Consider the following 12251-nt stretch of genomic DNA (forward strand, 5'->3'; position numbering starts at 1 on the left):
CCACCGTGGTTCATGGCAGACCGGAAGTGCCTGGTGCGCGTATGTGCACATGTTGCATGCACACCGGGTACTTCTGGACTGTCATGCACTGGGGCAGCAAGGAGGTACGCTGCCACCCCACAGGACCATTTTAAAGCACAGCACTGTTGGGGGAAACACGGTGGGGAGGGAGGAGGAGAGCACCCTCCCTGGTCCTTAAAGCTATCTTCCCCACCTTTGAACCAGTGGACATTCGAACAGGTTTGTGTACATCTCTACTTGGTATAGCAAGTACACTGGTTCGTGTGCATCCCTACGGTTCATGTACATCCCTAATTGGTACCCGACAACTTCCTATGTTACATTTTATCTATGGTGTTCTAGATTGCATGTGAAAACAATCAAGAGTCCTATGAAATTTTACAGACTCACTCATTTATGCACTCATTGAGGGCAAAAGCTTTCACAGACTAGAGAGGCTACTTCCTTGGATGCTTGGTGTGTAGACTTGTGAAGACAGAGGGGGAAAGTTTATAAATAGTGAAACTAAAAGCCTGGGAAGTTAAAAGGACTGCAGTGCTTCCTCACAATCCTGTGCAAATGCCCAAATGTATACAAGATAAGAACAGAGCACCAAAGGTCCTCTGTTGAGCACATTGCATTTCTTCTGCTCAGTTTTTAGTCTCAAGCTCTGTGATGTGTTTTTACTTACTTAGGTTTCCTGAATCATGTAATTGACAATTAGGATAAGAAGATAAACTTTGCAAGGGGCTGAGTTTGTAATTTTTTTTCTTTTTAAGGACACACACAGACAAACTAGGGTTCTTGTGAAAGCCCCTGTGTTTTAATCAAGATAAGATCTGTGAGTCAAGTCAATTAAGGGACCACTGTGCTCCATGTCAATAGCAAGTAGGCTGCTGAATGGAAAAGAGGACCAATTTCTTGTACCATAGAAGATGGAATTTCAGCAGGTGCAACTTGTCATGCAGGGGGAAGAAAAGCTGCACCTGTGGAAATTCCTGCTTCTGTGAATCCCTTAAAGGTACAAGAGTCCTTTTTTCTGTCCTCTTTTCTGTACAACAGCCTTACTAATGGGGAGAACCAGCCTTCTCAGGAACCGCTATTCAAGTAATTAAGTAATTAATTAATATATCACCTGACTTTGAAGGCTCTAGGAGCTTCACATCCATGAAATGGCTATGGAAGGGAAACAGCAAAAAGTTCATCCTGACCACATAATTATAACTGCCTTTGAAAAGTACTTTGCTCTACATGTCACAAAAAGAGTAAGGAACCTCTCTGTCCATTGCTTTCTAGGTGGTGATGAGGAATACATTTACATGAACAAAGTTACCATCAATAAACAACAGGATGAGCTCCAGAAACCAGACAAAGGTAGGAATGTGAAGCTTGTGATCCCATTGCTTAGATTTATTATTTATAAGTGATTGAATTTCATTGCAGTCTTTGAACTAAGGTAATTTCAGCTAGTGCAGAACTCAGCCAAAGAGTGCTTCAACATTTCTGCATTTGCAGTATGTGTCAGTTTGGCAAAAGGACCACATATTAAGCATCCCAGCAATCTGCATGAGCGAATACAGATTATGAATAGCACTTCCTAGAAAACCAAATGTTAGTATAGCCATGTTGTCACAGCACTTTCCAAACCATGCTGTGTACATTCTTTGAATGTACCATGCTTCAGCAGAACACAGGTGAAAAAACAACCCATGCTGCTTCCAACACTAAAACAGAGAGGATTGTCAAATAGAGTGTGTGTTAGGGTCAAGCAACATGCTACATTAAGCATGTGCACCTGCTTAAAAGCATGGTGGTTTATTTTTAACCAAATAGCAGCAGCATTGGGCATCCCGTGGACAGAAACCATGGTGTGGGAGATCGAATTCTCTATCATCATCACAGTGCCAAACCAGATTGTGCCCCCACTTCATGGCTGTCATTTACCCTGGAAAAAGTTCCCATTGACACAGATGGGTGCTTTCTCCCCTAAAGTAAATAGCTGCTGTGGAGAAGCAGTGGCGATCTAGATCAAGTCTATGGCAGGGGAAAAGTTTAATTGCCCTAATCCCTTATGCCACAGTCCTGATCCTGTGGCAAAGGGAGCCAATTTTGGTGCTATTTTGGCAGGGTTTATTTTTAAAGCATGTTGGCACCAAGCACATAACTCAACATATTGTTTGACCGTACTCCATGTGATAAACTGTGGCCAGCCAGGTTGGCATCACAGTGAACATTAGTGCCCCATTTAAGCAAAAGCATTAGCTCTGTGTGTGTAATATAAATAATAATTTAAAAAGGCATACCCAACACACAGGGCTGCATCTAAAGTGGCTGACATCCTAACACTGCACATGAAGCCAAAAGAAGCACATGTGTAGGAGATGCATTCCACTCCATCAGCATAGGCACTCATGCATGGGTGGATGGGTGTGGTTTTCACTAATTTCCCCTGAAAATGCTCTGTGCAACACATAAATATGTCCCTGAGGGCTGTGTGATTGTCAGGGATATGGCTGTGCTTGGGGAAGGGGAGATAGATAGAAATCCACCCCCCCCCCATCACAAGCACCTGTGCTCCTGAAGCAGGAATGTGTCTGCTTACACACGTGCTTCTTTTGGCTTCATGCACACCATGTTAGATGAGATATCAAACAGTTAATTTGCATTCATTAGGTCTAGGCATTCATCCTCAAATAGGTTGTTGATATGATAAACTCTTATTCCTCTCAGCTTTTGCAACAGCCCTGCCCAAGTTTGACAGAGAGAGATTCTCAGTTTTGCACTGAGAAATTTAGGGCATGGTGCTGCTACTTGGTGCCATAATTCTTCATAATTAAGCTATGAAGAAGCAACAATCGGAAGCTGGAAGTCACGCGAGGGCCAGCAGATGTCCAGTTTGTTTGGCTAATAACATCACTGTGCATTCTGGAGTTGGTTCTGCTGCTTCCCCCATTATGCCAGAAGCCTGTTACAGGATGTAAACGCAGAGCTATGTTATTGTGGCTTCCCAGGCACAGTTTGAAAATGACTAATGTGGCTCTGTCTTTTTATTTTTAAATCATAGAATTATGCAGCAACGTTAAGGCCAGATTCTTCCCAATACCATTGCAATCTATGTACAGCCTCCTGAGTGCCAGCCAGCTACGGAGGTTAAAAATGTCCTTATTCTGGGCAGAAACTTGGTTGGGATATTTGAGGAACTGCACTGCCACTTCAAGCATGACATTTCTTCTACAGATAATCTCCATGTAGGAAAACGACAACAATATGTACATCTGTACTTGTACATTGGGTTGGAAGATGGCAAAAATGTTTACTTTCTATATGTTACATCACAGCCGGTCCAAATTCTGGACATACCTTATAGCTGGAGGCCAGACAGCTGCCTTTTCTTATAGTTATAGCTGCTGTGTGATACATTTTAAAGTAGCTACTATGTGGTTTTAGGCGGCTGCTGTCTGGTCAGTGGTCATCTGTTTCCACCCATAATCAAGCCCTGAAGAGGAGAAAGAGAGAGGTTCTTCCATGCACTGCCCATGTAGCCAGAGTCTTGGTGCCCTCTACTGCTTGCCTTCGCTTCCCTAAATTGCTGATATAATGTTGATTCTAGAATTAAGGCGGCAATAAAACCACACCTTACCTGCAAACCAGCTGAAAATCTGGAAAGATAAACCCATCTGCCAAGATTGCAGTTTTTTTCTCTCAGTGCAAGTTCTGTTTTATTTGAACTGAGAAAAGTTGACTTGCCTGCAGCCTTCAACCACCCACAGCAACAATAATGACAGGGTAAATACTTAGGACTGCCCAATATAGGCACCAGCCTTGCCTTGCAAGTAGACAGATTATTTTTAAGATGTCTTAGACTTTGCAGTTTTTGGTGTCAAGTAAAAAATGTGCCAGTAAGCCTGCAACTAGCAAGCAAAAGTGTCCTTAGCTGCTTTTCCACCATATTCTTGGAGGTGGTATCAGACGCCATATTTGTGGTCTATAATATGCTCTCTAATTTAACACGCTGCTTCCTCCAAAACAAAATTGTAGCATCTCAGAATGTTACACTCTATGTAACAAACAGTTTGCAAGGAAGAACTGCATATTGTTGTTTCTGTTTGGGCCTTAATGTTAGGTCACAGAGACTCCTTGACCAATGGAGAAGTGGAACAGCACTTGTCTCCTCCTCAGAAGAGTTTGCCAGACCTTCCACCTCCAAAAATAGTAAGTCACTGTTTGTTCCTTTACTTCCTTGGAACTTTTGCTGTGTAACAATAATGTAATCTAGATTTCTATTGTGTTCTGGAATTTATGGCCATTCAAAGCCACGCATAATAGGGATGAAAACATTCTCAGAGCTTCTTTGCTGACAAATTATGTATTAATAATACTTATTAAACATTTATAGAGCACTGACAGTATTTTAGGTCTGAGCTACCAAACAATCAGGCATGCCGTAGTAGAGAGCTGCTTGTCCAGGTTCATTTTCCTGTGCTCCACACTCCTGTTTCTAGGCGCTGTGGCATCTGGAGTTAGAGCAGAGCAATGTCACTTCAGGTGGTTCAGCCTCTGGTGTCAGAAAGGTAGAGGTTTCCATCACTTGCCCTTGCAGCGGAGCAAAGGGCATTTGCTCTCAACCTGATTTAGGCATGAGAGAAAAAAGAGTTGCATGATGCTTCAGCCACTTCTCACCCCTCTTCCTCGTTAAGCTAATCTTTAGCTTCTCTCTCCTTTTGACTGAACTAAACTAGAGATCTTTTTTTCACTTTTTAAAAATTTTATTGGTTTTTACAATATCTTAACAATCCCGTTACATCTAATTAAGTAAATGTAGACTTCCTGCTCATCAATCTGCGCGATTCATTAACTATACAAGTCAACCATTGCTATAGTAATTCAAAACATATATCCTTCACATTGCAAACTCAATTTTGCTCTACCCAACCTGCTATTATTACTAAATTTCAAACACTGCTGAAAGGTCCATATTAGAAAAATAGTTCTTTAAGTATAGTAAGAATGGTTTCCAATCTTCTTTAAAAGATTCCAAGTTTTCATCCCTTATCAGTACTGTAAGTCTTGCCATCTCATTTTTATCAACCAATCTTCTTTTGAGGGCATTTCATTGTCCTTCCATTTCTGCGCACATACTATTCTGGCCGCCGTGGTTGCGTACATAAAAACTGTTATGTTTCTTCTGGAAAACTCTCCTTGCGTTATTCCCAGCAGGAAGGTTTCTGGCCTCTTAGGAAATGTCATTTAAAAAATATTCTTCAACTCATTATATATCATATCCCAAAAGGCCTTTGCCTTCCCGCAAGACCACCACATATGAAAAAAAGTTCCTTCACAATGTCCACATTTCCAACATTTGTTTGGAACATTTTTATACATTAATGCTAATTTTTTGGGTGTCAAGTACCACCTATACATCATCTTATAATAATTTTCTTTTAAAGTATAACATGCAGTGAACTTTAAATCTATTTTCCATAATTTTCCCCAAGCTGCCATATCTATATTATGACCCACATCTTGAGCCCATTTTATCATAGTTGTTTTAACCACTTCATCTCTTGTCTCCTCCAAAAGCAACAACTAATACATCTTAGAAACTAATTTTTCATCATTTTCACACAGCTCCTTCTCAAATCTCGACATTTGATCCTCAAATCCAACTTTAAGATCCTTCTTATAGATTTCATTTAACTGATGGTACTGAAACCAGTTACTAACCAAATTTTGTACTTCGATTAGGTTATCTTGGAAACATGACAAATCCCTATAGGTACCCCATTCCGGTTGCATATTTATCTCTTTACGTGCTAAAGCTTCAATCGGGGATAGCCATAATGGAGTTTTAGATTCCAACCATTTTTTATATTTTACCCACACTCTCATTAGACTCCTTCTTACATAATGATTAAGAAAGTCTTTATGCACTTTACTTTTATCGTACCACAAATATGAATGCCATCCAAACAACTAGAGATCTTCAGCCATTTGCGGAGTAAATTCTCCTGTTTCTGGAGAATCGGAACTTGAACTCTTCAGTTCTGTTGCATAGACACTTGCCACTAGATTGTAAGCAGTATTCTGATCACTCCTACTAATTTCATTGGGCCACATAAGTTGATGCAAATCCTAGTGCAATAAATTCAGGAGAAATAATATACCTAGGGGTGGCCTCACTTGTGCATGCTCATCATTTGATTACTGCAATAACTGAGAGATGACTTGGCGTCTGTGAAGCAACCATTGTGGATTAAATAACACAGACAGAATGTTTGCATCATTTCACATAACCCTCTAAGGCAGTACTTGTAAATGGGAACATTTAGATGTTCGACAGAGAATGTTTGAGTTATAAATCACTGAAATGATTTATAGCTGCCAAATGTGTTTATTGAAATGATTTATAGCTGCCAAATGTGTTTATTGCTTTAATCTTTATAGAAAGTATTAGATCACCTGGCTCCAAAGTGAGACATTCATAAATTGGCCCTAACCCAGTAGTCAGGACAATAGAATCTGTGCTTAAGTTTCTTCCTAGCATATCAAGAAGAAAACTAATTTAGAGTCCTCTCCTGTGACATCTAGTGTTCTATGTGGATTTGTGTGTGTGTGTGTAGAAACCATTCAGTCATGTGAGTCTCCGCCTGCAATCTGAAATGGCAGTGGCACAGCTGATAAATGGATTTACCACATCATCTGTGAAAACTAGGCCTCAGTGATCTATGAAGGACCAAAGCTAATCAACAAATGAGTTTGAGTTATACTCCATGGATATCCTTGTTCATGGAGGCAGGGTTCTTTATCTCATGGTAATTACCCTGAGATAGTGACCTCTGATTTTTGATTGTGTTAACAAAACCTTCGTGGGCCATAGAAGTGGAGTCGGTTGTGGGAGTATGAGAAGAGCTGCACATTTCTGATGTGCAGGCAGAATTTCTGGGGGCAAGCATCAGATTAGCTGAGAGCCAGGTCCCATACAAAACTGGACTATTAAGGATGAATCCATTTTGTTTTATCTTTTATCTGGAACATATGTGAACTTCCTGCTTTTCAAAGCTGTCCATATCTGTAGGTTATTTTCTTCGTTTACCAACTACTTGCCTTCAGATTATAAAAGATGTACAGAATAATAGACTTTTTGAACAACAAGAAAGTTGTATGTAAAGCACCAAAGGTGAAGTAAATGACAGAAAAGTTGACTTTATGGCAAAGCTGAAGTCTCATTGAGGATCTGAGACAATACTGAGCTAGATAGACCTATGGTCTGACTCAGTATATGGCAGCTTCCTATGTTCCTATGTAAACAAATTGTGATAGTTATTTACAATGCCAGGTAGTTAAGGCAAGAGTTTATGTTTTAAGAAGCCAGATTTAAATGTATTAAGTTATTTAGATTCTGCTTTTCAAACCAATTTTACATAGCAGTTTATATTAAAGGAAGTTTATTAGAAAAAACTTTAAAATATAAATACATTTTTAAAAGAGTTTAATTTTAGACAGGTTCACTTTCCCCCCCTCCCCCCAAATAGTTACAGTAATAGTAAAGAGTGCCATGTTCCTGGGAGAAAGTGATTATATGGAGCTTTGAAGTCATTAAAGGATGAAACTAGTGTGCCACTAATCCCATCTGGTTTCCATTGTTAATGGGAAACAATGCTTAGTAGCACTTTCTCTTTCCTCCATCCGGCATTTGCTTCACAGCACAGAAAGTTACTGCAACCCATTCCACTGCTATAGACAAAGGTAGCTGGCAAATGTGTTTATTGCTTTAATCTTTATAGAAAGTATTAGATCACCTGGCTCCAAAGTGAGTTAGCAGGAGATATAAATCAAAGACAAATTCCCTGTCTGGCCCCCACTGAGAGAGTGCTTTAATGCCCCAGCTTGATTTTTAAGCCCTTAAATATTTATCTAGATTTCTATATATGAAGTCTATAATTACCATAAACTCTGAGTATCTGTCCTTTGCACTGTTGTGTCTTGTTTTCCATCTAGCCCTTTTACAAAGGTAAGTAAATATTTTACCAATTGAGGCCAGTTACTTCAGTGTGGTTGTAGCAAAGCGATCATTTGTCACTGTCTTCTCAAATTAACAAGGATCAATATGAACCCCTAACAGTGCTGAAGGAGGGGGGATGCCCAGGCCATTGCAGATGTAAGATTGAATTGGCTTAACCTTGAAATGGTTGTGTAACATGGAACATCAAAATATCAAATTTTGATATTTGATTTTAAAAACTGATTTTTTAGAAAAAGTTTTTAATTGTTTTGCATTGTATTTTGTAATTTTTCCCTTCTTGTGTTGTGATTTCATGTGTTATGTGTTTTTATTTGATGTTTTAATATTATGTTGTGAGCTGCCCAGAGCACAACTTGTTATTGTTATGTACATTATTGTTGTTGTTTACACAGTCAGACAGGTGTTATTGACTGGTTTGTTTTATCCAGACATCGAGTCCTTCCCAAGGACCTGGGATGGCTGGATTTTATTATCAATATTGTTGCTGTTATTATTATAGATATCGTCGCAGAATATAGGCTGTTCCCAGTAAAGCTGCTTTTTGTGATTGGCTGATGGTGATTTCTGTGGCCCCTATGGTGTTGAGGTGCTCTTCAAGTTGTTTTGGAATTGCACCTAGGGCACCAATTACCACTGGGATTATTTTGGTCTTTTTCTGCCACAGCCTTTCAATTTCAATTTGTAGATCTTTGTATTTTGTCTTTTTTTCTATTTCTTTTTCTTCTATTCTGTTATCCCCTGGTATTGCTATTTCAATTATTTTAGCTTGTTTTTCTGTCTTCTCGACTACAGTAAAAAAAATTATTATTACATTATTATTATTATTATTAGATTAGATTCATTTTGAGTTTGGTTGACTAAGATTCATTTTAAACTCCTGTAATCTTTAAAGCTATTCTAATGTTACACCACCTAGAGATGTACATATCAGCCAGTATAAAAATATGTTAAATAAATAATGTTGTTGGAACCAAGGGTAGTGGACCAGTGCTTAATTACAAGGAAGCAAGAGGGTCTGGCTCCCTAACTTAGTTTTTAGAAGGCTGTAAAGGGAATGATTTGGCCTAAATTGGGAGAACCAGATAATGGAATCTGAATTGTATTGCCCACCCCCACCTCTTTACCCATAATTCAGGAAATGGCATATATTCCCCAAATGCCTGCCTGGAGGCAGTATGGGCTGGATGAGGGTTAACAAATGAAGTTGAATCCAAATAAGACAGAGGTACTGACTGACTGGTGGGGGGGACTGGGACCCAAAAGATGATTTAGAACTGACTGTTCTGGATGGGGTTACACTCCCCCTGAAAGATCAGGTACATAGCTTGGGCGTGCTCCTGGACCCAAAGCTCTCCCTGGTTTCTCAGGTTGAGACAGTGGCCAGGAGTGCTTTTTATCAGCTTCGGCTGATACATCAGCTACGTCCATTTCTAGAGGTGAATGGCCTAAAAACAGTGGTACATATGCTGGTAACCTCCAGGCTTGACTACTGTAATGCGCTCTATGTGGGGTTGCCTTTGTACATATTCTGGAAACTACAATTGGTACAGAATGTGGCAGCCAGATTGGTCTCTGGGACAACATGAAGGGACCACATAACACTGGTGTTAAAAGAACTGCATTGGCTGCTGATATGTTTCCGGGTGAATTACAAAGTGCTGGCTATCCTCTCTAATAAAAGCCTTGGTGTCCGTCCGTGCCTCCCTGGGCTGTTCTGGGCATGCGCAAAGCGCATGCCCAGAACAGAGCAAGGGAGACACGACCGCCAGTACCAGGTGGCCATGTTGGGCGGCCAGAAGCGGCCGCCGCAAAGAAGCCGGGGAAGCCCCCCAAACCAGGGAAGAGGCGGCGGGGGAAACTGGTCGAGGCGCGGCCGAGCCATGGCCGAGCCGCCTAAGCTGGGAGTGGGGGAGAGGTGGCGGGGGAAGCTGGCCGAGGTGGTGGCGGAGCCGCCGCCGAGGCCCGGCGGCGCCGCCAAAGCTGGGCAGGGGGGAAACCTTGGGCCTGCCGCCGCCAACTGCCCGCCCGCCCTCCCAGCTGCCCGAGTCCTCCTTACCCCTGCCCGCGTCAGTAGGGGAATGAAAGCACAAAAATTGAGAGGGAGAGAGGAGCTCGCAAGCAGAGCTCCTCTCTCTACAAAGCCTCTTCCCGAACTGGCGTTTTGGACGCCAAGGACGTCCTTTGCGCCCAAAATGCCAGTTCGGGAAGAGGCTTTGCAGAGAGAGGAGCTCTGCTTGCGAGCTCCTCTCTCCCTCTCAGTTTTTGGGCTTTCATTCCCTCACTGACGCGGGCAGGGGTAAGGAGGACTCGGGCAGCTGGGAGGGCGGGTGGGCGGGTGGTTGGTGGCGGCCACGGCAGCATTTACATTGGCCAATTTGGCCCTTAATCATGTTTAAGGGGGAATGGCGGCGGGGGGCCCGAGAGAGCAGCCGCGAAGGCTCCCCAGCGACTCGAGAGGGAGAAGGAAGAAAGAGGGGGGGAAAGGTACTAGCGCCCGTTATTTTAACGGGCTTAAAAATACTAGTTACCTATAAAGCCCTTAACGGCTTGGGTCCAGGCCATTGGAGAGAGCGCCTCCTTTGTCATAAACCCTTCCACCTGTTAACAGTCTTCTGGAGAGGTCTGCTTACGGTTGCCTCTAGCTCATTTGGTGGTGACCCAGGACCAGGCTTTCTCAGTGGCTGCCCCAGGGCTTTGGAATATGAGCCCTGCTGAAATAAGAGCATATCCTTCTCTGTTTGTTTTCACGAAGACCCTCAAGACTCTTCTGTTTTTTCAGGCTTTTAATCAGAATGAATTTTAATATTTTTTACACTGTTTTTATTGTGCCATGTATTTTAATCTGTGCTGACTTTTAAATATTATAAATTTTGTACACTACCTAGAAATGTACATATCGGGCAGTATAAAAATATAATTAAATAAACAAACAAATAATTCACGCACTGTAGGAGACTCATTTTCAAAAGCATCAAATATTTTGGAAGTATGTCTTTGATCTCTGTAAAGTAGATATCTTCTGAAACAAAGGCCATACATCACTTTCTATAGAGCCACCATGAACTGGAGCAATGTGGGCTTAAAATTATTTGAGAATAGGCCAGTGTTCTTCATTGTAGGTGTGTGCATGAACCGAGGTTCAGCGCCAAGCTGGTTTGGCACCACCAGGGGAGAAGGAGCAGCAAGCGGGACCTTTCAAAAAGGAGTACAGCAGGTCCTTACCTGCTCTCCGCCGCCCCATGCAGCTTACTGCTGCAACGGTACTCCCCCCAACAACCCACATGAGGTGCCGGTACACACATGGCCTCCATGCATGCACGAACGCCATTTGTGCAGTCCGCCAATGGTCTGGTCTTGCGGGCCAGCTCGGGTGGCATATTTGTGAAGAGGAATCTGATGAGGATTCCCCTTTACAAGTAAAGGCATTCCCTAGTAATGGTGGGGGCGGGGTGGGGGAGAAAAGCTACTTTTAACCTTTGATTTTCTGGTGGCGGGGCGGTGGAGAAATTGGTGGCAAGGGCAGGGGCTCCTCTACCCACCGCCATCCTCCCTAATGACAGCCTGAGCCATCTGCATCCTGCTTCAGGACTCTGCACATGTGCAGATGCCATTTTCATGATCTTCATGCATGTGCAGAGGCCATTTTCATGATCTTCACGCATGTGCAGAGGCCATTTGCATCACCACACAAACCGTGTAGCAATGCAAATGGCCTCTTTGCATGTGCGAATGTCACAAAAATAGTGTCCACATGTGTGCAGAGGCCCGAACCTGGCTGCATCTGGCCCAGGCTGTCATTTGGGATCCCGGCGGGGGAGGGGGGTTGGAGGAGCCCCCACCCCTGCTGATGTCTCCACTGTCCCTGCCACCTGGGGGTGAAAGTTAAATGTAAAAAGTACCATTTTGCTCCCCTATTGGGAATTCCCCTTTACAAGTATATTCCTGAACCGTCCCATGAACCAGTTCTTAAAACCGAGCCTGGTCCAGTTCGAACTTGGACTGTCCGAACCAGGCTAGTTTGATTCCAACCATGGTTCGAATCAAGCCAGCTTGCACATCCCTAGTAGTGTCATCCCTGGTAGAGCCCCACAGGTGTAGACAAGGGAATATATGCATGGCCCTGAGGTTCAGTGTGTTTCTTCACTGACAGGGCTAGTACAAGGAGATCCTTGCACATGAATCTAGATGTGCACATGTACATGTTCCTACAGAGGAGCAGAAAACAGAT

The 12251-nt window shown here is 42.5% G+C and overlaps 1 protein-coding gene across 4 annotated transcripts in view; it reads left to right on the plus strand.

The window, feature by feature from the left end:
- AFAP1L2 (actin filament associated protein 1 like 2) overlaps positions 1–12251 on the plus strand; it is a 143862-nt gene that overhangs the window by 86810 nt on the left and 44801 nt on the right. For all 4 annotated transcript variants that reach the window (XM_053312307.1, XM_053312308.1, XM_053312309.1 and 1 more), the window contains exons 3-4: positions 1297–1374; positions 4124–4212. In XM_053312307.1, the coding sequence (XP_053168282.1) occupies positions 1297–1374; positions 4124–4212 (167 nt within the window). The remainder of the gene's footprint in view (positions 1–1296; positions 1375–4123; positions 4213–12251) is intronic.

Source organism: Hemicordylus capensis, chromosome 3 (assembly GCF_027244095.1).
Source record: "Hemicordylus capensis ecotype Gifberg chromosome 3, rHemCap1.1.pri, whole genome shotgun sequence".
Classification (NCBI taxonomy): Eukaryota; Metazoa; Chordata; class Lepidosauria; order Squamata; family Cordylidae; genus Hemicordylus; species Hemicordylus capensis.